Consider the following 27,573-nt stretch of genomic DNA (forward strand, 5'->3'; position numbering starts at 1 on the left):
TTTCCCTGGAGATTCTGGATAAGGGTTGCTCATGGCAGGCAGTGCTCGGGGCCTCTGGGACACAGGCTTGTCTAAGCAGGAAGCACAGAGCCTTTTTGGGTGTAGGTGCGTTGAGGAAGGAAGACAAAAGCCAGAGGACAGGCAGGTGAAATGAAGGCTTGTTAGCCACCTGGGGGGATTTTCTACCATGCAGAAAAATGTTAATAGATATTACTTGCAGCCTGCCTCTATTTATTGGGCAGTTTGTTCCAAAGGGTTGTTTGCCTCGCCCAGACCTTAGGGAAATATGTATTTGTACCATCATGGGAAAGAACACCTGTCAGTGTTCCACTTTAGTCAGCGGTACCAGGAATTCTCCTTTAATAATGCTGTGGCTTTAAGTTATGATTTACTTGACTGTGGAATAAATACATTAAAAAAACAACAAAAAAGGAAATTATTATGTAACCTTGATTGTATCAGTTATCATGTGAGTCATGGTTTGTTCTCTTGTGACAGAGCTATCCTTCACAGGGTTGTATAGTGGATTATATCAGCTAATATGGGCAAAGTCCTCAGGACAGTAAATATTAGTAATCATTGTCTGATGTCAGTGTGGTTAGGTATGAGGTGCATGCATATGCATGCACCTGTGGTTGTGTGGCCCTCTGCACTTGTTCCAGGTGAGAAAACAATGATTTTTTTAGACCCCAAGGGCACAGTGTTATTTGTGGGCTTTTTCTAAAGTCAATCTTCTTTTTTTAGTAACCCCTCCTACACTCAGGTGCCCTTGGATCCTGGTTAGATTTGGGGACTTTGTTGTTTTTTTCTCCTTAATTTTTTAAAAAAGATTTTTGGTAGCAGCAACCACTCCTTCCTCTCTTCCCAGTCCCAGCCTCACAAATCCCTTTCCTGTTACCCTCCCCTCTTCTCCTCAAGGAAGGTGAAGCCCTTCCTTGGGTATCTTTCTTTAGTCACCAAGTCTTAGTAGGAGTAGATGCAACCCTTCCCTCTGAGGACCTACCAGGAAGTCCAATAGGGGAAAGAGATCCAACGGCAGGCAACAGAACCAGAGACAGTTCCTGCTGCAATTGTTGGGGGACCTTCATGAAGACCACACTGCACATCTGCTATGAATGTGTTGGGGCCCTAGATCCAACCCCTGCATGCTCTTTGTTTGTTGTCCCAGTCTTTGCCAGTTCCACGGTTCTAGGTTAGTTGACTCTGTACATCTTTTTGTGGTGTCCTTGACCCCTCTGGCTTACTTAATCCTATCCCTAACTCTTCCACAGATCTCTTTGGGCTTCCCCTGATGTTTGACTGTGGCTCTCTGTATTTCACTAGTTATTTTTTATTAAATCAATGTCTTTCTCTCCCTCTCCCTCTCTCCCTCTGTCTCTGTCTGTCTGTCTTACAACTTTATGTGTGAGCACACATTTTTGTTAAATTTCATTCTCTTTCTTACCCCACCCCTGTCACTCTCAGTTCTTCCCTGCAAATCTCCTTTCCATATTCATGATTTGTTTACTGTCCTAAAGACTTTATCTAGTGCCATGTGTGTGACTGTGTGTTTGAAATCATCCATTAGAGCCTGTGGGTCACCAGTCACCAGTGAGAGACAACTGAGTACAATTCTCTCAGCAGTGACTGGTAGAGCCTGTCTCTTTCTCCCTGGCACCATAGTCAAGGGATGGCAGGTGTTGAATTTTGGTGGATAGATGTAGTAGAAGAATTTTTTGAGACATGGTTTCATATCCAAAGTTGGTCCCAAACACTATATGTGGCTTTGATCTTTGTCTTTGAACTTATGATTCCCCTGCCTCTACTCTCTACTCTCTGCCAAGAACCTTTGGCCTTACCCATGTGGCACTGTTGTTTACTGAAGTCACACAGAATGTTAGCTCAAAGGGGGTCAAAATATGCCATGGATGACCTTTATGAACTGTCTAGGGTAGGAGAGTACCAAAGTCCAGGTGAGGCAGAGGTGATCCATCTACTGGCTGGATCCCTGATGCCACCCATCTTCCCAGCATATAAGTACTGCAGGCTGGCCATAGTGCAGCAGAGTGGGCAGAAGGGAAGGCCTGCAGAGAATCACACACAGCTGGAGGGAGAACACAGAGGAATAAATTGCTGACAGACAAGCAGGGATGGACCTGTTTTCAGCTCTGTCACTAGAAACCTGGGTCCTCCTGGCAATCATCCTGGTGCTCCTCTACCGGTGAGTGACCCCCAGAGTTCCTCAGGATTGGGGTGATACTCAGACCTCTATTCTGTTATTGGGAGGATCAAAAGGATATGAGAATCGGACTGGACAGATGATGGCTCAGTGATGAAGTACACTGGCTGCTTTTTCAGAGAACTGCAATTTGAACCCCAACATCCACAAGCAGCTCAGAATCATCTGTAACTACAGTTCCAGGGAACTGGACTCCTTCCACAGGCATATCCAGGATGGTATTTAAAGTTGGCAGTTTTTAAACCTGGCTAACTCCTAAATAATTGAGACAGAGACCTATTACGTTTATTGACACAGGCTTTAAGCACTATGATTGGCCAGATTCTAATATAGTATAACCCATAAAGCTATCTATATCTTATCCATAGGGCCCATTTTACTTGCAGTGTGACTCTTTTCCTGGCTTGCTCTGCTCCATGTTTGTCCTCATGGTGAGCTTCCTTGGTGACTCCTTCTCAGGCCTGACCTCATGGCGACCTTATTCCTCTACCTGCCTCATGGTTTTTATTCTCCTGGACCCTCACCTGCCTTGTTGCTTACAACTTCTCCTCTGCCCAATAATTTGCTGTTTAGTCTTTTATTAACAGAGATCACACCTCCTCCAACAGATAGCAGAAGTTGAAATTAAGTCTTGCAAATAGTTTTCAAAGTTTCATGTGTTTATTTATTGTGGTTAAGGAAAGCACATGCTACAGTGTGTGTGTGTGTGTGTGTGTGTGTGTGTGTGTGTGTGTGTGTGTGTAGGTCAGAAGACAACTTTTGAGAGAGTTCCTGAAGACCAAACTCATTTATCAACATTATTAGCCAATGCCTTTACTTGTGAAGTCATCTTGAAGGCCCCAAATGAAATGACAAACTGAATTAATTTTGCAGTTTTATGTTTTGGCAGTATGGGGGAACAAGGTAGAGCCTATATATGCTAGGCAAACTCTTTACTTCTGAGCTATTGCCCCAGTGGTACTAACTCTTATTAAAGTTTACACTGACATTATGCAGATCTGCTGGGCACCCCAACTTGCATCCTTCTTCAACTCCCTCTTTGGAGGTTTAGTGTAAAGGTATGGGGTATTCTATGCTTGCCTTTGGTTTCTATAATGACACATGCACCACACACACACACACACACACACACACACACACACACACACACACACACGCTTCAGGCACTAAGCTGTACAGATTTTGGGGTATTCTAACCTGACTATGCTGACCTGGCCTACTTTCCAGCCTACTTCCCAACCCTGTTGCCTGTTACCTGCCATTGTAGTCTTGCTCTGGCACTTCCTTCTTCTTTGTGTCCCGATTGCTGGTTCTCCAGGTCCCACCTGAGATCCCCTCCCTCTTTTTGGGCACAGAAGTCCCACCTTTTTCTCTCCTGCCCAGCTATAGGTTGTTGTACCCTTCATTTGACTAATCAGAAGATGGTGGAGAACAATGTTTTACAAAATACTGACTCAGGAGATGCTTCGTGATGATGACAATATCAAAGTCTGAACCAGAGCTCTGTAACTGGATTTCTGGGTACAGAAATCAGCAATTGAATGCACAGTGCAAAAAAACATCCCTCAATAGTTTAATGATATCACTTAGGCTAGGTATGACCTACCTTAGTTTTGGTTATCCCTAGATCCATGAGAACTCAGCATACATGAATACCTGCAATTGGCTGACATGCAAACTGGCCCCTTACCATTCCCAAAGCTCTCTTGGAACTGGAGGGGGGTGGGGAGCCAAGTTGTTGGTTTGTTTCAGTTTTTGATGATAGTCTTGCTTGTGTCTTCTCTTCTCTGTGTGTGTGGCCACAAGTCTTTCTGTTTCCCTTTATAGATATGGGACCCGTACACATAAACATTTTAAGAAACAAGGAATTCCTGGGCCCAAACCTCTGCCTTTTTTAGGCACTCTGCTGAATTACTACAAGGTGAGTGTTGACTGAGCTTTCAATATGGCTTCTGCTTGTGGTCAATAATACTGTAGTTCTATTAAATTCTCTTTATGTGGAAACCCTTAGACAACAGGCCCTCATACTGTGTGTTCTCTTGATTCCTGACAATGTTCAAGGGGTCCCTGGGACTCTTTTTACAATATAAAACTTAATAAAATATTTGTATGTGTGTACATTTTATAGTATGTATATAGGCATTTACATGTATGTCTATATGTGTGTGCAGGGGCATATGCATGTATATGTGTTTGTATATGGATGCTGTGTGTTGTGGGGAGCCAACAGAAAGCGGCTATCATTCTTGCATCCATCTTGAGCCATATACCCTGACCAGAGACTTGATTGCATCAGCCTACAACAGCTGAACACACTCTGATAACATCTTGCCTTAGATACCCAGGATTTTCCCTTGGATGTGTGAGACTTAAAGGTGTGTGACTTAAGGGCATGACTTAGAGATCAGATTTAGAGACAAGGCCTAAGGGCATGACTTAAAGGTGTGACTTAGAGGCGTGGCTTAGAAGTGAGACATATAAAAGGCAAGAGGCAGACAGGAGAGAATCAGAACAATTTGGAGTAACAGATTATTAGGCACTCAGAAGTACAACTTGGAACTAGGAATTAGGTTAGAGAGTACAACTTAGAGTACAACTTGGAGTAGGAATTAGGCATTGAGGAAGAAGACACTTGGACTAGAGAATTCAGAAGAAATGATTGTTAGGTATTAGGCACTTGGCACTTGGAGGAAGAACTTGGAATTAGACAATAGGCACTTAGCAATTGGAGGAAGAAACTTGGAACTTGGAGGTACTAGGGACTAGGTACTAGGGACTAGGAACTCAAGACTTGGGACTGGGAGAGAAGAAGAGAGACTGAAGAATAAACAGGATTGAATCACACTCTGTCTTGTCTCCATTCCTCACATCCGTCCTCACTCTCTCTCTTGCTGAACTTGGACTCGCAGACTGGAGCAGCTTGGGGCAGTTCAGGCTCTAACAATTTGGCCCCCAAGGCTTTGGCAGTGTGGGTCCAACATTGACAGAGCAGTCCTAGACATTTTGGCTGCCAAGTGTGGGGCAGCTCGGGCTGCAACAGTGTGTGTATATTTTTATAGTATGTATATATTCATTTACATGTGTGCGAGTGCCCATATGTGTGTGCAGGTGCATATGCATATATTTGTGTGTGTATGAGAAGTTCAGAGGTTGACATAGTGTGTCTTCCTGATTGCTCTGCACCTCATTTTTTGAGGCAGAGTCTCTCACTTTGACCTGGCTCTCTCTGACTTGACTAGTTTATATAGCCAGCTTGCTCTTGGGGTCCCTTGTCTCTGACTCTTGCAAACTGGTTCTATTACCCCCTGTCATGCATGTACAGAGTCAAATTCTGGTTTTCACAGGGTTCTTCTCCCACTGAAGCATTTCCATGGCTCCCATTGTCATCCCATCATTTACTTATTTTTTTGGGTGCAGGTGTGTATTTGCTGCAGCAGGCATGTGTAGGTCAGAGGTCAGTTTGTGGGAGTCAGTCTATTTTTGCCCAAGTCTTAGATTTAGGGATGGAGCTCAGGTTATCAGGCTTGGGGCAAGTTCCTTTTCATTTGGGGTCATCTCACTGGGCCTAATGTCAATTTATTGAAATTCACCTTGAGTAAAATGCCTAGATCTCTGTCTCATTCAATCTTAATACTGAGGGTGTGATACTCTGATCTTGTGAGCAATAAAGGAAGAGCTGTTTCTTGCTCAGTGTGGAGTTCGTGAAGGCACTGCTGTAGTTATTTGAAGAAAACCTTGAAGGGGTTTCCAACTTCTAGGACAGCAATCTACATTTACTAGATTAAAATTCTCTTTGTATGCGGTCTTATGAGTGACATTATTGTTCTTTTTTTCTGAGTATTTCTGAAGCATCAGCTTATCACTGTCCCCCTACCCCACACATTTAGGAGGCTTTTTTTAATACTTGAATTCTCTGCTCAATCTTTGACCCCATGGAGATTTTCTATAGTAGTAGACCCAGCAAGTACTATTCATGTTTGGGTGCTTCAGAACTAGAGCATTTAGCTTCTTTCTTCGTTTAGGTACTGGGGTCCTGCTTCAGTTGAAAGCTTTTAGGTGTATGTGGGTGTTATGTGTGTTTTTGTGCATGTGGGTGCAGTACCTATGAAGGACAGAAGAGGGCAGTGGGTTCCCTGGAGCTTGAGTTAGAGATGGAGGTAAGATGCAGGAAGTGGGTTCAGGGAATGGAACTTGGACCCTCTGCAAGGTCAACCAGTGCTCTAGGCTTAGTGACCTGGTTTAGGTTCTGGGATTTTTTTGGTGCTGAGGATGAGATCTTACACACGCTAGGCAAACTACTCTACTGTAGCTGCTGAAGTGTACCTACAGCCTCCTCTCTGTCTTTAAAGGCAGCAATCTTATGTGTGAGTATGAGTAGCACGTGAGAATACATGAGACAAGATGATGGTTGTCAATCACCTTAGATCCTTACCTACATAATGAGTTTTTTATTTTCTTCTTCTCTTTTAAAGATTTGTTAAAAGCAAAGCCACAGGGGAAAAGATGATTTAACAAAATTATTAGAAAATTGAGAAATGAGAATGTAATGTGCCCTGTAGGTTCTAAGTCTAGGTGACTGTGATTAACCTGCTTTGATACCTGACCCATGGTCAGTCCCCCAGACAGTCATTCCCAAGCTCACACCTAGAGGGTGAGTGGCAAAGCTTGTGCTGCTGTCTGCTCAGGATATTCTTCTGACAGGATCTGTGCTTACCTTGCACATTCTTTAAAATAATTGTGTCAATCATCATCATCATCATAATAATAATAATTAGTGTATGTGTGGAGAGTATGTGTTGTCTGTGTACATGTCTATGTCTGTGAGTCGGTATGCAGAAGCCACAGGAAGGTGTCATGTTTCCTGTTCCCTCATTCTGCACTTTCCCACTGACACATCCTGCTCTTGACACATCAAACATTTCTGAATAATAGCTCTTCTGTGTCAAAGATAATAGGCCTAACTTCATGGGATCTGATGGTTTTGGTGTTCTGGTTATAGAACGGTCAGTACACACAGGACAATAATGGATTTCATGCTATTTCTCTTTTTAGGGTTTATGGAAATTTGACATGGAGTGCTGTAGAAAGTATGGAAAAAGATGGGGGTGAGTATTTTGTAAAGTTCTATCAAGTTGACTGTTTATAGGAGGAGGCACCCCAGTTGTGTAAGGATGAGGCCAGGCTGAATTGTAGCCATGTACTTATCTGTGTAATGGTGATACTGCATGTCATTAAGTGCCAGGGTTCAGATGTCTAATTGACGTGAAAACATTGTACACAGTGGCTTTTTGACAGGCTTTGATGTTCTATAGACTCAAGTTTCTTTTTATTCCATTAATTATTTATTTGTTCACTTTACAACCTGGTCACTCCATTTCCCACCCCCAATGCCCATCACACAGTCTCCCCCTTCCCCATCCTCTGAGAATCTGGGAGCCTGGGAATCTCCCCAGGCCTCAAGTTTTTTCCAGTGTCCTCTTCTCATTTGTTTTCTCCTCTGAAACGTCCTTTTCCTGACATGTAATGCATTGCCTCAGGTCCCTCTGATCTGCTCTGAAAAATGTCTTCTTCCATCTTCTTGCCACACTGGCTCATGTTCGTATAGAAGCCCACATTCCTTCACTTCATTATTGAATTTATTATGTCATTTGACAGGAGGGGGAGGGCATGACTTAGCTAAGGGGTTGGTAAATGATTCATCCTTAGCATTAAAACAAAACCTGCCTCTGTGCATATAGAGGCTTTGTTGTTGTTTATATTTTATTTTAAATTAACTTTTTTTTTTTTCCTGGAAGGGGGACACGTGTCCTGGTGCATATTTGTAGGTCAGAAGATAACTTGTGGAAGTTAGTTCTTTATTTCCAGGGGATTGAGCTGAGGTTATCAGTCTTAGTACAGGTGCCTTTATCTGTTGTGCCATCTCCTCAGCCTCTGCCAAGATTTTTGGTAAAAGTGTGTATCAGATGACAGCTTCTGCCAGTCAGTTCTCTCTTTCCATCACATAGATTTCAGGGACTGAGCTGACATCATCAGGTGCCTCTACCTTTGGGTATTTTTAAGATTTATATTTTTTCTTTTTCAAGTGAGGTTCCTCTGTGTGTAGCACTGGTTGTCCTGGACTTACTTTGTAATCTAGATTGGCCTTGAACTCACAGAGATCTGCCTGCCTCTGACTCCTGCATACTCCAGAGGTATTGGATATCCCTTTAGCTGGTGTTACAGGTGATTGTGAGCTATCCTATGTAGGTGTTAGTAACAAAACTTGGGTCTTTGGTGAGAGCAGTTTGTGCTTTAACTGTGGTGCCATCTCTCCAGCCCCTTACAATATTTCAAATATGCAAAATCATAGAAAATGGTATAGGCAACTCTCACATATATGGTTCTAGACCTGGCAAATTTCTGCTTGTTATTTCTAAGTGTGATGCCTTTCAGAGCTACTTTGTCTTTAATCGACTGATTGTGTCTTGAATGACATTACCTATCATTTTACAAAGACTCCATTTTGTCTGTGATCAAAATCCTTAAGTTGAACTGGGAAATCCTGTGACCTTGTATTGTATAAGCAGAGTAAGGGTCCTGTAGCATTAGGATCAAAGTTTGGGTTTGGCTCTCACATCAGAACTTGGTTCATCAGCTATCTTCACCACACAGGTTGTTTGATGGTCAAATGCCTCTGCTTGCCATCACAGACCCAGAGACAATTAAGAATGTGCTGGTGAAGGAATGCTTTTCTGTCTTCACAAACCGGCGGGTAGGTCATGTTTTTTCATGAATTAATTATTTAATTTATTCACTTTACATCCTGATTGCAGCTCCCCTCTCTTTTTTTTCCTCCCAGTCCCACCCTTACTAATCCATCCCCCCATAGCCTCCATCCCCTTCTTCTCAGAGAAGGGAAAGTCGCCCTTATATAACACCTTGCCCTGGGACAGTAGCATCAGGACTAAGTGCATCCTCTTTCAATGAGGCCCAACCAGGAGGTCCAGCTAGGGGGAGGAGATCCAATGGCAGGCAACCGATTCAGAGACAGCCTCAAGTCCAGTTGTTAAGGGACCCACAGAAAGAGCAAGCTGCATATATGCTACAAATATGCAGGAAGCCCAAGTCCAGCTCCTGTAATCATATTGGTTGGTGGTTCAGTCTCTGTGAGTCCCAATGTACCTAGGTTAGTTGACTCTGTATGTCTTCTTTGGGGTCCGCAATCCTTCTGGCTTATTCAATCCTCTCCCTGGCTCATCTACATGACTCTCTAAGTTGTGCCTCATGTTTTGGCTGAGGATCTTTGCATCTGTTCCATCTATTGTTGGATGAATCCTCTCAAGGGTCAGTTGTGCTAGGTCTCTTTCTGAAAGCAGAGTATCATTTATAGTGTCCCTCATTTTATGGGTCTCACGTTTGGTCAGGCATCACTCGGCCATTCACTCATCTTTATCCCTGCACATAGTTTAGCAAGATCGTTATTGGGTGGATGGTTTTGTGTGTGGATTGATGTGGCCCCTCCCTCCTCTGGAAGTCCTGCCTGGCTACAGGAAAATCTCAGGGGTTTGTTTGCTATTGACTCTAGCCAAGCCAGAACCTTCTAGATTCACAGAGAGACCTTGTCATAAAAATGCCATAGAGTTATAGAGAAAGATGCCTGGTCTCTACATGAGCACACATGGACATGTGCACATGTAGGGCTATGGGGGTCCTGTGTCCACTCCACCACAGGGCACGGCTGATCAGAAAGTCAGCACATGGAAAGTTAACTGCACATACCCCACACTGTCGCTGGGTAGATGTTGGCCTGTAGGGAAGCCTTGGGACCCCACTCTAGGGGTGGGAAAGTACAGCCTGAGTTAGGAGACAGCCAGAACTGGCCCTGGGGGTTCCCAAGCCTGCAAGGAGGCCAGGGCCATCTGGGTCTTAGGCTCTTGGACATCCAGGAGCCACAGGAAGCTGCGGAAGTGCTGGGACAGAGTGAGGGCTCCGCAGGCTGGGTCTACCCTGAGGCTGGGGATAAAAGGGAGCTCTGGCTGCTCCAGTGGGGAGAGTCTTTGGCTTGATGGTTGGCAGCAGGCTTGAGCTTGGGCTTGGTGGCAGCCATGGCTGGGAGCACAGAGAGGCCTCCTACAGGAGATTAGATGGCGACTCTATAGGCAAAGGCCTTCTCCATGGCTCCCCACAGTGGATCCTGAAGAAAAGAGGCAGTCCACAGTTTTAAGGCATTTATCGTCATGGCTGAAAGTGGATGTGTACCATCATACCACACTCCTCAGGGTGGGCCTAAGGTTAAATACGTTTTGCAGTGAGAAGTGTCTGGGAAGGAAAGCTTATTGGCCAAGCCCTCTAGGCCTTTAGGTAGCTGGTTAAAATAAAGATCTGTCTTGAGCCTGTGTGACCACAGGTCATGTCCTCTACATGTGAAGGGACTTGGGGCATTGCTTTTATGTGATTGATGGCCACAAATCTATTGGGGGGCTGCAACTAGTGACAGAGGCCTGGTGTCTGGGAACAGGTGAAGTGCCTACTGTCTCTTGAGGGTTTCCAAGGCTTCAACCCTTAGCTTAACCAGGGATCAAGCTACATTTCATAGTCCCACATGCACCAGCATTCATGTGTACACACACACACACACACACACACACACACACACACACACACACACACATAGACAGACAGACAGACAGACAGACAGAGAGACACACAGAGACACACATATACAGGCAGACAGACAGACACACAGCATATAAAGACATCCTTTTCATATGCTCATGTTGTAAATACAGAGCTGAAGAATTTGTCTGACTCAAAAGTAACTTTCTATCTTTCTCCAAGCCAAGCATCATCTGCACAGGTATAGAGATTGACTAAGTCTTGTTCTCATCTTCTCTCCAACCCCTGCACCTAGTTTTCCAACCATAGAGAAATTTCCATTTAAAAGGGTCCCGGAATATAAAGGGTTGAAACCACAATAGGAAGCTGAGTGCACAGCTGATTTCTCATAGATTGTGAGGCATTCTGAGGTTATTTTTTTTGACTCTAGGATTTTGGCCCAGTGGGGATTATGAGCAAAGCTGTCTCTATATCTAAGGATGAGGAATGGAAGAGATATCGAGCCTTGTTGTCCCCCACGTTCACCAGTGGAAAACTCAAGGAGGTGAGTGAAATTCTTTTAACTGCAGCCTGTGTGACTGGGAGTCCCCACCCTAACTGTGGATGCTTTTCTGTTTTGTTTAGATGTTCCCTGTCATTGAACAGTATGGAGACATTTTGGTAAAGTACTTGAGGCAACAGGCAGAGAAAGGCAAGCCTGTTTCTGTGAGAGAGTGAGTGCTGGTCCATCATTATGGTTCTGGGAGAGGAAGGGCTCCTGGGGTGCAGTTCACATGGTCCAGCTCCTTGTCCTTGCCCCTTTAGACATTAGATGACATTATATACAGTTTAAAAGGAAGAAATGAGAGAAAGAAATTTGCAGGAGTAGATGGTGGGAAGGCTGGGAAGAGCTTAGTTCATACTGAGGTGGGTTTGCCCATCTCCTGAGAATACAAATGCTTTCCCTCTCCCATGCATTTATTAAATACCCACACATTTCTCTCCTCAGAGTGTTAGGTGCCTACAGCATGGATGTGATCACCAGCACGTCATTTGGAGTGAATGTCGATTCCCTCAGCAACCCAAAGGATCCTTTTGTGGAGAAAGCCAGGAAGCTCTTAAGATTGGATTTTTTTGATCCATTGCTCTTGTCAGTAGGTGAGTGGACAGTTCTGCCTTTTGATCATTGCTTTTCTCTGTGGCCATGTTTGTCAGTTCTGTCCTTCTCTTCCTCACTTCCCCCAAACGACCAGCTCTAGTGGTGTGTAGTTCACTTGTCATGTAATTCATCCCTTAAGGCACAGTTCAGTATTTTGAGAAAATTCAAAGACATGTAGTGTGTTACATCTACTTTTGAACTTCGTTTTTCTTTGAGACAAGGTCTTAGCACGTATGTAGCTCTAGCTGGCTTGTAAATCGCTGTGTAGACCAGGTTGGCCTTGAACTTACAGTGATCCCTCTACCTTTGCCTCCTGAGGGCAGGGATTACAATGTGCACTCCAACATCTAGTTTTATTTTAGAATTCTTTCATTTGTATAAATACAAGTTTGGCCCTCTATAAGTCCAGAACTCTCCATAGTTGCAATATCATACAGGCATACCTTCTGTCTCGATTCCACCTACCCTAACTCATACTTCCCACATTGCTTAGACACATCAACAAATCTTCCTCCCAATTTCCTGTCCCTTTATCTGCTTTGGTAACTGCTTGAGTCCATTCGGTGCTGCCTGCTAGGATGCTGACCAATATCATCTTGATCTGATGCAGGCAGTCAGTTCAGAAGAGGGCCATGCCATGTCCTGGATATGGGATTCCACTACCCCCTCATTCCTGGTCCTGACTTAATTTTCACACCCTTTTCCATCATGCTCCTTGAGCCTTGATGCATGGGGGTGCTGATATAGATGCTCCATTTGGGACTCAGTACCCAACAGCCCCTTATTCTCAGTAGTTTGATTTCTTAGATATCAGCATTGACTGAAGGCTCATTTGGCCCATTAACCAATGTCAATCATAGAGGACTTTGTTCTGCCCATGTTGTAACTTTCAAGCAATCTTGACCTAAGCAACCACCAGTTCCCTTCCTCTGTATCTGAATGTTCTGGGCATTTCACATCAAAGTCATCATCGACTATGTGGTCTCTGTGGGAGGCCTCTTTCATTTAGCCCACTATTAAATGAACCAGGCATCATTATGTCCTGTGTTTATGAGCAGATCTGTGAGGGACATTGACATTAATCTCACGTTTGCCATGAATTTCACTGCTAAGAGCCTTTGTATAGAAGGTTATGTTTAAATATTTGGTTTTATGTTTTGGGGGTTATATTCAGAATCAGCATTGCTGAGTTAAAAAGTAACTGAAGTTTTAAAATATTAAGCTATTGAACATACATTGCCTGTAGTAGCTGACCTTCCTGTACTTATAAATGTCTGCCATAAATGCAGGACTTAGATGTTTTAATGTATGATTTTAGATCTTCTTCCTCTCTGTCTCTGTCTTTGTCTCTCTCTCTCTCTTAATTTTTAGGGTCAGAGTTTTCTTTTCATCTTTGGGTATTCCCGAACTCACTCTGCAGACTAGGCTGGTCTTGAACTCACCTAGCTCAACCTGCTCCTGCCTTCTGAGTGCAGGGATGAAAGGCATGCACCACCACTGCCTGGCTAGATATTCTCTTACCATAGCTTAACTGCTTCATCATTTTTATAAGATTTATTTTATTTTGTTTTATTTTCTCTGCATGGGTATTTTGCTTGCATGCATGAAGTGCCTAAAGAGGCCATAATGGGGTCTTGAATCTTCTTGTACTGGAGTTACAGGTGGCTGAGAGCAACCATGTGGATGCTGGGAATCAAACCTGGCTGAGTGCTAACTGTGTATATATATATATATGTACATATATATATATGTACATATATATATGTGTATATATATACATATATACACACACACATATATATGTATACACACACATATATATTCATATTATGGGTATAGTTAACCATGGTGTGTTATTTAGGGTTTTAATACTTTCCATGTTAGTTATATTTCCATACATACCTCATGTGTCCCTTTGCCCCTATTCCATCCTTGTTACCTAATATTATCCTAGGTGTCTGCTTTTATGTGTTAGATGATATCTACACTTAGGCCTGTTTACATATTTATTCATATAAGCTAGAATCTGGAAGTGAAGGAGAGTATGTGCTTTTCCATTCTTCCTGCTTTTCGGTCACCTGTCTTTGAGCTTGGGTGTTTTCTTTTTTTGACACAGGGTTCTCTTGGCTGTTCTTGTGTGTGTGTGTGTGTGTGTGTGTGTGTGTGTGTGTGTGTGTGTGTGTGTGCACATGTGCATGCCTTGGTGTTTGTGTGACATGTGGAGATCAGAAGACAACTTGCAGCATTTGGTTCTTTCCTTCCACAGAGTGGGATCCAGGGACCAACCTCAGGTTGTTAGGCTTTTCTGCAGGATCCTTTTGTTGTTGAGCCATCTTGATGGCCCCCGTATTTTCTTTCTGAATCCACATGAACTCCAGGAGCAGAGATAAATTTAAGAGTCGGGTTGCAGCTTTGTCTACTCCAAAGCACAGAAAGAGAAGTATGGTGCTGACCCAGTGTGAGCAAGGTTGCAGAGAGAATGGCTTCTGGTTGAGACATTGGTGACTTATTCTAGAGATTGCTTTATGATTTCTTTAAATGAAACTTGCATTTCAATTAAAACTTATTTTAATTGTTTTCCAGTACTCTTTCCATTTCTCATCCAAATATATGAAATGTTAAATATCTCCGTGTTCCCTAAGGATTCAATAGCATTTTTCAAAAAATTTGTGGACAGAATGAAAGAAAACCGCCTGGATTCTAAGCAGAAGGTAAAACATGGTTTCATGAGAAGTTCACAGTGTGATAACATGTTGGGCTGTGAATAGGTGAGCCATATGCTAACAGTAGACAGGGAAGGCTAGATTTAGAGAGAAAGAATATTTCTATTTCCTGAGGGAGGAATAGTTGGATTTTTAAAAAGTTGACTGAGAATAGCCAGGAATTAGTGCTCAGTAATAGGAATGAAAACTAGGGTACCGCTCATAACTATTGAAATAAAAAAAAAATTGGCATGGCACAAGACCTGAACAAGATCAAGGCTTTCAAAACTCCAGCATCCATGAGAAAGGATCTCTCCAAACTCTGCCCTTTGCTAAGGAATAGTGGCAGTTGATAGCTGTGGAGGGAGGGTGTGGACACAGGTAGGTTTCCCATGAGGCACTGGATGGCCCCACAGCCATGCACATGTGAGCAGGACTAGTTGGACTCAGTAGGTAATTAATAAGAGGACCTGGACTATGGGGAAGAAATGTTACAGATGGTATAGAAGGAATTGGATGGAGGAAACAGTGGGGTGGAGATGACCATGTCTGATTGCGTGCATGTATGGAACTCTCCAATAACAAACAAACATGATTAAAAAGGGGGAATCTCATTTTCCCCTCCTTCAAAAACATTTTCAAAGAGTAAAAGTGATTGTTTAAAATTCTGTCTATTGTAATTGACTGTAAAAGTGGTTGATGTGGAAGCTGGATGCTTCCTGGTTTAGCCACTTCTGCTTTTGTTCCTTGACGACTCAAGCAATCCTAGCCACAGTTGTGAATTTAAGGGAGCCACGTTCTCAGAAATGAGAGAATAAAGCTTCTGCACTCCTGATCCACCTCTGACCTCTGACCTTAGCATTGACCTTCCATTTTTGCAACTTCTCTTTCTGCTTTCAGCACCGAGTGGATTTTCTCCATCTGATGATGAATGCTCATAATAATTCTAAAGACAAAGAGACTCATAAAGGTAAGCCAGCCCTTCCTGGTCATTGGACAATGAAGCTCTTGGGGAGCCAGTGGTTCACTCAGAAAATATGTAAGGAGGTTTTTCTAGGTAGAGGGACACCTCTGTCAAGTTGCTGAAAGACAGATGTGGCTATTATCAACATGGAATTTTCTGGATGCACATGGGCAAAAGTTTGCTCCTAACATGAAGGGTGGCCGTGATGGACATCTCCAGTTGTCTGTTTGTTACCTGGGTGAGCATAGGTTCTGTCTGTGTCTTTCCCAGCATGCAGTCTGCCTAGACATCTGTGTCTAAACATACTGTCTTGGGGCATGTACCTAACTGGTGCTGAAGCTCTCTGGGATTCCCTGCTGGACATGTGCTCTCTAGCCTAACCCATGGCAACATTTATTTTTCCTTTGTGTGATATCTAAGTAGCTTCTGGCGAAAGCCCCTTTGTACAAATGCACTAGTCCTCTTCATTCTTTTACGTACTTAAAAATCATTCAGACCTGGGCAGAGAGGCAGAGACAGATCTCTGTGAGTTCAAAGCCAGCCTGGTCTAAGTCATAGATTCCTAGACAGGCAGGGCTACACAGAGAAACCCTATCTCGAAAACCCCTAAAAAACCACTTATAGATTTTTATCTTCTTTGTGTAGTACATGCATGTGCAGAAGTATGTACACATGTGTTCCACGCACCTTCCGAGTCCTCTTGCCCGCAAGAGAGACACGGGAGGCAGTGTTCGGGTAGTTACTACAGCGAGGCTTTATTCTTGTATCAGCTGAAGTGGAAGACCCCAAGCCCGGGAAAGTCACTGCTATATGTACCCTAGAGTGGTGTGTTCACTTCTGATTGGCTGTTCACTTATCACCCCATATTACTCCCCGGGATGGGTAGTGGCTTGGTGTGCTTTTGCCTTTTGCACCTGCACAGTTAGTTGTTTACTTGTGGGAGCACAGGATGCCTGCGCCATCTTGTAATGGCGAATGTTGTCACACTCACCGCGGCTCCTAACACACATGTACACATGTACACATGTACACATGTATACACCCCTAGGTGTGTGAACAGATAAAAGATGAAAGCACACAGTATCTTTCTGAGTCCCTTTCTGTCTTATTTCCTGGGAGACAGGGATTTATTTATTTATTTATTTATTTATTTATTTATTTGGGTTTTTTGAGACAGGGTTTCTCTGTGTAGACCTGGCTGTCTTGGAACTCATTCTGTTGACCAGGCTGGCCTCGAACTCAGAAATCCACCTGCCTCTGCCTCCCAAGTGCTGGATTTATGACATGTGCTACCACTGCTTGGCTGTTTTCTTTTAATTTATTAAACCCGGGGTTAGGCTGGAAGCCAGGAGGTCCCAATGATCCAGAGTTGTGATTACATGGGTGTGCTGCCCCACCTGTGATTATTCATTTAGTTTAGAATCATTGTTACTATCATGGCTGCAAACTGATGTCGTTCCAATTCCAGACTTCGTTCTATACGTGTGCATCAGTTGCTACTGGAAAGGGCACCTTCCATTCTCACCTATTTGGTTATATCTCCCACTACTTGCTTATATGTACCAGTATGATTCTGGGTCACCATGTTTACTTTTAAAAGTGATCGAATACTTTGTGTTCCAAGACTTCTCCTGTTTGGCCACTTGAAACACTTTCATGTGATCAGATAACTTCAAATTCTTCGATACCCCCTCCTCCTTTTGTCACATGGTCCATGTAGCCCAGGCTGACCCACATTCACAATGTGCTTGAAAATGACCTTTAACACCTGAGACTAAAGGCATGTGCTACCATGCAGCAGTGTTTTAGTAGAACTATTGTATCTGGCATAAATGTGGAGTGATGGCGTCTCAGCTTTGAAGTAGTCAGCGATTGTTATCGGAGATTTTATGGTGTTCTATGAAAATATTCCCAGAGCCTGTGCTTAACTTAGTGTGAAGGCAAGCCTGGCAAACCAGGCAGTCTCCTATGGCTGAAAATTGCTTACGTGATGGGTCTTTCAAGACAATCCCTCTATCATATGAGAGGTTTTTGGTATGTGGAAATTGACTTGCTAAAGGTGCCTTCTATGTAACAGTAAAAAGAATTTCTAGGAAGCTGTCAGTGTTCAGTTCTTGAGGGGCTGATTCTCCCTGCTACTGAGAAGCAGAATTCTTCCATCACTGGCTCTCTTCTATCCAGTCAATCTTCCAGTGTAATCCAGAACACAAACATAATCCTGGTGTATAAAGTGCTGAGGACTGAACCCAGGGCTTCCTAAATACTAGGGAAGCACCCCCCATCTATTGAACTGCATATCCTCAGGCCTTCTGTTTCATTTTTGATTGCTAAAATAAGTATTATTTTTAAAAATAACATTGATTGTGGATTTATTGTCCAGTTTCAGTTTAGTAGCAAGGACTTACAATAATTGGGAGAAAGAATTTATCATAATCACATCATTCATGGTTGATGTACAACTAACTGACTGTAACACTTGCTCTTTGGGCTCCAGTGCCATCTTCTGGCTTCTACAGGAACTTAGACAAACGCACATAAATAAATAAAATTAAAAAAAAATCTTAATCTATATTATATATATAACTTCTTCTCTAAGGAATTAGATGCCCTTTTCTCAGCTCCATGGGCACCCTCCCCAAACACATGGCACCCCCACACACATACAGAAATACTCATAAATAAAAATAAAATTTACACAAAAAGAAAGTCCATGTCTTGAAACTGCCCACTGGGGATAAGAAACAGCAGAAACATTGGGACAACCTGCCTGAAACAGTCTCCTTTTCTGAATGTTTCACAAAGTTGTCATCGTGACGATAGTCATAGAGTGACTGAATGGCATTTCTATAGTCTCTCTAGGAACATGGAGGCTCATTTGTTTTCTCCTCATCTTCTCTGTGATGGTCTATCCTGACATGGCTTATCTTAGAAGTTTTTTTTTTTCTTCCAGCCCTTTCTGACACGGAGATCACAGCCCAGTCAATAATCTTTATTTTTGCTGGCTATGAAACCACCAGCATCACACTTTCCTTCGTCCTGTATTCCCTGGCCACTCACCCTGATATCCAGAAGAAACTGCAGGAGGAGATTGACAGGGCTCTGCCCAATAAGGTGAGAGGATGATGTAGGAGGGAAAAGGAGAAGCCTCAACAAAGACACCTTCTTGTTACCTGCAATGTTGTATGTGTTTGTGTATGTGTGTGTCTGTGTGTGTGTGTATGTGAGTGAGAGAGAGACAGAGGGAGAGAGCAAGAGAGCAAGAGAGAGACAGAGAGAGTGAGTGAGAGTTAGTGTATGTATGTTGTGTGTGTGGTGTGTATGTATTTTTGTGTGAGTGTGAGTAAGTATTCACACCACTGAGCCATCTAATTCTGGTGATTTTTTAAAATTTTGTATGTATGCATGTATGTATGTATGTATGTATGTATGTATGTACATACACATATATGTACTTATGTATGTATATGAATATATATATATTTATATATATATATATATATGCATGTGTACTGTAGCATATGTGTGTAGGTCAAAGGGCAACCTGTAGGAATTTCTTCTTTCTTTCTATTACATGTGTTTTAAGGGTCCAAATCATGTCAGTAGGCTTAGTGGCAAGTGCTAGGCTCACTGAGCTGTCTGAACAGCTCTTGATAATTTGTAACAAGAACACAGGCACTGGTTTTCCCTTGCACCACTTAGAAATTATCATAAAAGGGCCACAGAAGAAGAAATTTACAATAAATCCTCTCATGGTAACAGAAGGTTGTGACACACGTCTGGACTTGGTGTTTCTGTTATCTAGAAGCACAAGAATACCTAGCAAGCAACATGCACACTACCTGTGTGATGTTAAAGATGTGCACTTAACATACAACTCTGCATGGTTCAATCATATTACTGGATCTGCTGTGCCCCAGCTGTGCACCGAGGGAGGCTCACCATGGCCTTGGTTGAGCTAACTCAGCTCTGTGCCATGATTCCCCCCATCCATTCATAGTTATAGGAGAAGAAGCCAAGGTGTGAGACTTGGTGTCTAAATCGTGAGCCAAACTACTGCCCTCTCTCTCAATGTGTGTGTGTGTGTGTGTTTATGTTTGTATGTATATATGTAAATTTGTGCACACACGTGTGTGTGTATGTATATAGGTCATAGACCTACACTGTGTATATTTCTAAATCACTCTCCATGTTTTGTGATACAAGCTTTCTTACCAAACCTGGAGCTTATCAATTGGGTTAGGTTGTCTAGCCAATGAGCACCACATATGTCCTGTCTAAGTCTAACTACTGCTGGGATTATAGGTGGGAGCCACTATGTCAGGCTTTATAATGACTTGTATCTGAACTCTCATCCTCAGGCTTGCATAGTAGACTCTTCTTTAATTGAGCATTTTCCAGGCACTAAGTGATAGTTATTCTACTTTGTAAGGAGCTTGAGAGGTGGCACAATGGTTAAGAACACTGCCTAGTCTTCACTGGGTCCATCCACATTTGAGTCCCAGCATGATAATGGCAGCTCTCAACTGCTCTGAATCTGGTTACAGGAAATTTGATGGTCTCTTTTGGCTTTTGTTGGCACTGTATTCATAGGGTGTACTCAAATATACACAAGTGAAACATCTACATATATGAAATAAAACAATTTAAAAAACCCTTTAAAATATATTGTAAATACTAACTAAGGTCCTTTGAGCTTCCGAGCTTGACTTTGGGGATGCTGAGAATTTAACACTAGATACAACTGAATGTTAATCTAAAATCTCAGCACAAATCTTTTTCTTTTTTCCCAGGCACCTCCCACCTATGATATCGTGATGGAAATGGAGTACCTGGATATGGTGTTGAATGAAACCCTCAGACTATACCCAATTGCTAATAGACTTGAACGAGTCTGTAAAAAGGATATTGAAATTGATGGTGTGTTTATGCCCAAAGGGTCAATAGTGATGATTCCGTCTTATGCTCTTCACCATGACCCACAGCACTGGCCAGAGCCTAAGGAATTCCGCCCTGAAAGGTATCAGAACAGGAACCCACTCTGCACTCTGCAGGCTTGTGTATGCTATGATATTTCTGATAGGAAGGTGATCTAAGTATGGCTTTGCATCCATTTCTATTCTGTGAGGAGAATGGCAGAGAAAGGGAAGAAAGATAGGAGAGGGGAAGTGAGATGTGAAGAAAATATGAGCATTTAAGTACAGAGTGTTTTCCTCCTTCTTCCTCAAGTAGTTAATGCCTTAACTTAACTACTTAAGTGTGGGGCTGGAACCCAGTTTTAATACATTTAAAATAAAATGTGCTTTTCAGAGATAGAACAGAGCATTATCCTGAATGGATTTTTAATGTTTAAAGACGTAGTTCCTTTCTTATTCTTTTTTATTTTTTGACAGTCATATGAAAGGATAATGAATTCTGGTCATTTTCAACTCTCATTGCTCTGTCTCTTCTCACTCTCACTTATGTGGAATCCCTGTTTTTATTTGTTTTTGGATTTTTCTCTTTTGTGACTTGTGAGTTTACTTAGGGTTGCTTGCATAAGCATAAATGCAGGAGTTAAATCCTGGAGAAGGGGCAACTCTCCACCAGCTTCACCATTGAAGAAAAACATCTCCTCCTCCAAAACATCTCCTTAGGGAGGTGGCATCTCATGGGCACCTTCCCCACCCATGATGGAATGATGTTGTGTCTGGTCTTGTGTCGGTACCTACAGCTGCTGTGAGTTCATGAGTGCAGTGGACATGTCATGTCCAGAAGATAGTACTCACAGCACCAATTCATTCACTGGCTCTTACATTCTTTCTGCCCCTCCTTCTGTGATTTTTCCTGAGCTTTGGAGGGGCTGAGAACTTCAACAGTGATTATTTTCAACACTGTGATCAGTCATGAGGTTCTGTGTTAAATGTCTCTGATTGCAAACTGAAACTGTTCTGTCCAAGGGTGACATCAACACTAAAATTTGTGTGTAGAGATAAATATTTAGAAGACATTTTGATACCATGTTCACTTAGCAAAACAACAGCAGTACATTGTCATCTAGTGCCTATGATGTCTGTAACCATGAGATTTTGACCAGATTTAGAGTACCAGGCATTAATTTCCTCTGTGATTTGAACCTCCAATCCAATCAGAAAATGGTTGGTTCCCCCTGCCCCATATCACCACTATTACACTAGTGTGTTCCCATGCAAAGATGTATTTTTAAAAAGATTATATATATGTATATATGTGTATATATATGCATATATACACACATTATATATGTATATATATACATATATACACATTTATATGTATACACACATTATATATGTATATATGTACATATATACATATATATGTATACAGTATATGTATATGTATATATATGTATATATGTACATATATATGTGTGTATATATACATATACATATACATATACATATACATATACATATACATATACATATACATATACATATACATATACATATACTGTAGCTGTCTTTAGACACACCAGAAGAGGGCATCAGATCCCATTACAGATGGTTGTGGGCCACCATGTGATTGCTGGGAATTGAACTCAGGACCTTGGGAAGAGCAGTCAGTGCTCTTAACCTCTGAGCCATCTCTCCAGCCCAAAGAATTATTTTAAAAAAAATAGGATTTATCATATATTTATCATATAGAGACTCTTATAAAAGGAAGTGGAACAAAAAGGACCTTTAGTGTAAACTTCTCAGAGCCAAATACTTGCAAGTAGAAGTTCATTGAACTTTTTCCAAACTACCTGTGTGTACTGGTTAGATGTCAAAAGGCAACTTCACATGTGTAGTTCTTATACTTTCATTCTTTGTTAACTTGTCATCTATTGTTGTGTCTCCAGGTTCAGCAAAGAGAACAAGGGCAGCATTGATCCGTATATATACCTGCCCTTTGGAAATGGCCCCAGAAACTGCATTGGCATGAGGTTTGCTCTCATGAACATGAAACTCGCTCTCACTAAAATTCTGCAGAACTTCTCCTTCCAGCCTTGTAAAGAAACACAGGTGATGGAGAAAACTATCTCTATAAATAGTGTTTTATGGAAGGAATTTTTCCAAATGAAGAGTCTATGTACAAAAATCATTATGTGTATTTGAGTTTTAATCATTTGTTCTCTGACCAAATGAGCTATTTGTATCTAGGTATTAACTAATGGGCCTTTTATATATTTGTATAAAATAGAACTTAATATTATGAGGAGTCAGTGTAGGCCAGTGTGGCAGGATTCCATGCATTCTGTTTGAAATTCTAGTCATGTCCATTGTAGACATTGGGTATGTCATGTGCCATCCAGAGGTGCCATGGTCATGTCTTCAGTGTTTGTTGTATGTTGCCCTCTTCTCCCAGAGATCACAGAATCCCTCTTCTCAGTCTTCTCAACCAGTGATGTACATTAGAATTGCAGAGTAACTTTAAAACTTATACATGGGGTCTGGGATGTTTCTCAAATGGCAAAATGTTTACCTATCGTGCACAAATTTCTGGTTCTAATCCCCAGAAATACATGAATAAGCTGTACTGGTACATATCTGTAATCTCTACAGCCAGGAGTTAGAGGATAGAGGATCATAATTTCAAGTAATCCTTGGCTCCCTAGTGAGTTTGAAGCCAACATGGGCTTTGTGTCTCAAGAAGAAACCAGAAACTCAAGATGTCCGGTCTTTTTTTTTTTTTGAAATTCTAATACAACTCACCCAGAGTGTGGCTTTAGAAGCTTGTCTCTGATTTTCCATGTTATACCAAATTGAAAATCATTATTCTAAAAGACAGTTTCTTGGTTTCATGACATGACTCAGTCATTAAGAACACTTGCTGCTCTTGGAAAGCACTTGAGTTTAGCTTCCAGTACCCATGTAGTGGCTCACAATGATTTGTAAGTCTAATTCCAGGGTTTAAGTTGGCTCACTCTGGGTTCTTTTGAGACTTTCCACTTGTGGTATATATGCAATGTGCAGGCAAGACACTCCTATACATAAACTATAAGTCTTTAAAAAGTTGTATGGCATGATTAATTTTAACCTTATGGAACATCTTGATGATTCTGAGTTATTTTTCAGGAGCTCTGCTTCAGAAAATGGATAGTTTTCATATTTTCATAAACTGTTTTTTTTTATTCCCCTTCTTATTTTGTTCTCATACTTCAAGTTCCTGTTCACGCTCTTAAGTGAATCTTCTGTAGGTTTATGTCCTATTTACTCCGTGTTCTACTTTTGGCTCTTGCAGGTTATTTTCACAATCTATGTGTCATTAAAACCTCCAGTAATTTTTTTATGTCTGTCTTCTCTGTATTGAAGGATATCCCCTTTCTTTTGTATATCACCTTGTATTATTCCTTTCACAAACTCCAAATGGTTCTTTGAGGAGCGTTTTCACATTAAAAACCTTTCATAAATGTTTGAAAGCATGGCTTACAGATATAATTTTCTTTCATAAAAACATTAATTAAAATTAACTGTATCATTTATGTAAATATTTATATGAGCATCTTTTTTTGTATGCCCCAATCAAAAACATGTGTATATTACTTAAAATATAAAAGAGTAAAATAAGACATTTAGAAAAAACATTTGCATCACATTTTTCTGAATAACTTGTTCTTGTTTCAATTAAAGGGATGGGTGAAATATATGGACTTGTTTACTTATAGTGTGACTTCTTTATATTATTGAGTGTCTTTTTCTGGACAGAGACAGATGTGTTTATTTTTTAATCTGTTTCTTAAGGCAGTTGTATAGCTTTATCCACACACACACCTTTACTTAAATTATTCCTTTTCACTAAGGCATTTAAATTATGTACAAGGATTTAGACAGATAAAACAAAGTTCTAGTTTTGAGACCCGATGGCCTACCTGGCATGAGGCAGATGCTCTTTCTAGCTCCCGTCATTTTAAAATGGACACTTCTCTGTCTCCATGACAACTTTGTTTCCCTTCCTTTTCCTGTGACTAGATTTTTCCATTGGATGCTTTCCCCATTCATGACTGAAGGCATGAGGCTAAATCATTTTTGAAGAATCTTGTAAAATTAGAGTTTCCCATTCATCCAATCCTTGGAAGCCAAGAATAGATTCTAGAAAAGCAAGCAAAATATCTGTCCTCCATAAGACTTGCCCTGAATATGCTGTGGTATAGTAGTGAGATATGACCTTGGAGTTAGAGACTGTTAATAGAGTTGAAATGTATCTTCTCATGGTTATCTTGAAAAACAAAAAATAACTTTTCATGAGTTAAAAAATAATATGAGATAAAAACTAAGAATAAGGTTAAAAATGTTAAACTTTCTGTTTTACTCTAAATCAGCACAGAACATAGTTAGTATAAACCAGCATGAGTTCATCTCAGGTCCTGAATACAGTATATTCTCAATCACTATTTTACATAATGTACATTTAGATGCAAGCTCAGGACAACAAATTGACATAGCTTTTAGAATAATGGAGAATTAGTGTCACATTACATAATATTAAATGCAGCTTTTTGGTTCTGCAAAGCATTATTATCCAAAATACTTTTTAAAAAACTTTTCTTCTGGGGATCTTGTTGGTTTACTCATTGCTTTTCAATTTTTCTTCCCCTGTTACAGATACCTATGGAATTAAGCAGACTAGGACTTCTTCAACCTGCAAAACCCATTGTTCTAAAGGTTGTGCCAAGAGATGCAGTCATAACTGGAGCATGACTTTCCCTCAAGGAGTTCTATTGGATTCAGAAACGCAGTGTCTAAGAACATTGAACCCTTTAATTTATCTCATGAATGAATTCCAGATAAAATGGAGCTTAGTTGGCTGGTCTTGACTCATGGTTATAGATTCAGTACATCCATTGATCTTTTTCAATGTCTATACAAATTACCATCTAATATATAGGAGATGACAAGTCAGTGACAGAACAGGGATTCACCTACTGGTTCACATAGGACCATCTCCACCCACATTTGATTGTTTCTGTTAATTTCTTTTGATATTAACCATGTCTCTGTAACTTGATCAATAATTTTTTGAGAAAAAGGTGAACTATTGTGATAACTTTAATTGTAGAATTGGTATCAGATGTTTTAGTTGCACTATTCTACAGTAAAAGTCCTGTCCCTGTTTTCCCTACCAGCCATTGGCTGTTGGCAACTTTATTTGTCAATCAGAGCCAACTGGGGGCAGGCTTCCTTTAACTTATATGTCGGACTCTGTAAACAGGTTTTGGCGTAACATGATTAGCATGAGAACACAAGCTGCTACATTCTTCCTATTTTGTTCAGTAAATGGCCATTTCTTCGAGAGATACACAGAACATAATTTTAACAGTTATGTAAACTATGAGGCATGATATACAGCAATAATATTCAGTCCGTCAATCTTGTCAGTATAGGTACATTGTTCTAACATCTATCTTAACTTAAAGAGATTACAAGTTTGTATTTGAATTCTGTTCTGATTTTCCTTGCAGTACCATATGAAAAACATCCTTTCAAATCTACATCATCTTTCTTAATGTTAAACAACTTGTTTGAATATGAGACTATAACTAGTCTTTAACCCCATCAGAAATCAGAGAGTGAATTACATTTAATCTGAATATATATGAAGTAAGAAAACATAGCTTTCAATACTTAAGCAAATTATAGACACAGCTAACTACCTGGACAGTCCCCTAATTTTCTTTTTTCTTTCTTTCCTTTTTAAAAAAATTTTATTTATTCACCATTGTTCTCTTCAGACACACCAGAAGAGGGCATCAGACCCCATTGTAGATGATTGTGAGCCACCATGTGGTTGCTGGGAATTGAACTCAGGACCTCTGGAAGAGCAGTCAGTGCTCTTAACAACTGACCCATCTCTCCAGTCCTCCCGTATTTTTCAAAACTTTGGATTATCTGTCTTCAGCCTTCTGGCCCTGTTACATCTGACGGACCTTAAATAAAATAGCAACTATTAAAGACTAGTTTACTCTATCTTGGCAGAGCTTAGGTTTCTACTATTCCACACTTGCATCCTTTCCTGGAAAGTATTCTTTGTCTGTAGATGAATTAGGACAGTTCTTGCCCAGTGGCTACCTTGGCACAATAAGCAACTCTGCCTAAAAGTAATGATGCTCAGTTTCTTCTTTGAAGTGTGACAGGGGTACTTTTAGAAGTAGACATGTCTTATAGTCAAACGATCTTTAATGATGAACTAATATTAAATGTCATATTTTGTGTATTTCTGATGTTTTTGAAGACTATCTATAAAAAGTGTATCTAAAATGTTAAGCCTTGACTACTCTTAGCTATTTCTACTTGAATAATATTGAAAACACTTTATTATAATTAAATTAGAATCTAATATAATCATGAGTTTACTCTCTGACCCTTAACTTGCCTTACTTAATCATCCTAAACAGTTTGTAATAGCAGCTAGAAGGACTGGGTCAAAGCCTTGTGTTTTCAAATGAGTTGCATAGGCATAATGCCTATCTTAGAGTAACAGTATTAATTCAAATTTTATATCAATAAACAAAGATTTACACCAATGAAAACCTTAAATCTGTATCATATATAAATTTTGTACCAATGTAAGAAATGATAACTTCAATTTGCATCAATTATAAAGAGTTGTACCAATGTAAGTTTATGGCTATATGATGCTTTGTTTAAGAATAAATTTAGTAATCTATCCCATATATTTCCTTTCTGTTCAAAATTATGACCATTTAAAATTGTTCCTTAAAATGACCATCTATAATTCATAAAATAACAATAACCATACACTCAAACCCAAGGGATCAGGATGGTGACTCTCCACAATTTCTTTCTGCAGAATATGGGCAATGAGGATGTTTTTTATAGGTGCAGGGAGAGGTAGGAAAATTAGAAAAATTGGTTAGACTTAAGAAAACTAGCTTTAGCATCTGTTATCCAGCCTCTGTATGCTTAGACTCTTCAGGGTTTATCTGAAGTTCTGG

General features: G+C 40.9%; 1 protein-coding gene across 1 annotated transcript; it reads left to right on the plus strand.

The window, feature by feature from the left end:
- Positions 1–15: 15 nt before the first annotated feature.
- On the plus strand, positions 16–27,291 carry LOC143438117 (cytochrome P450 3A11). The gene is made up of 13 exons (XM_076923699.1): positions 16–2,200; positions 4,046–4,139; positions 7,271–7,323; positions 8,870–8,969; positions 11,244–11,357; positions 11,438–11,526; positions 11,802–11,950; positions 14,535–14,662; positions 15,554–15,623; positions 18,568–18,728; positions 20,408–20,634; positions 22,480–22,642; positions 25,223–27,291. Exons 1-13 carry the CDS (start codon positions 2,130–2,132, stop codon positions 25,316–25,318), a joined length of 1,515 nt encoding a protein of 504 aa, XP_076779814.1. The 5' UTR covers positions 16–2,129; the 3' UTR covers positions 25,319–27,291.
- The last annotated feature ends 282 nt before the right edge of the window (positions 27,292–27,573 follow it).

This window comes from Arvicanthis niloticus, chromosome 24, assembly GCF_011762505.2.
Source record: "Arvicanthis niloticus isolate mArvNil1 chromosome 24, mArvNil1.pat.X, whole genome shotgun sequence".
Classification (NCBI taxonomy): Eukaryota; Metazoa; Chordata; class Mammalia; order Rodentia; family Muridae; genus Arvicanthis; species Arvicanthis niloticus.

Coding starts and splice junctions, on each gene's coding strand:
- LOC143438117 (XM_076923699.1), top strand. CDS start 2,130: ATGGACCTGTTTTCAGCTCTGTCACTAGAAACCTGGGTCCTCCTGGCA. Junction 7,324..8,869: donor AAGTATGGAAAAAGATGGGG/GTGAGTATTTTG, acceptor TTCACCACACAG/GTTGTTTGATGGTCAAATGC. Junction 14,663..15,553: donor GCCTGGATTCTAAGCAGAAG/GTAAAACATGGT, acceptor TTCTGCTTTCAG/CACCGAGTGGATTTTCTCCA.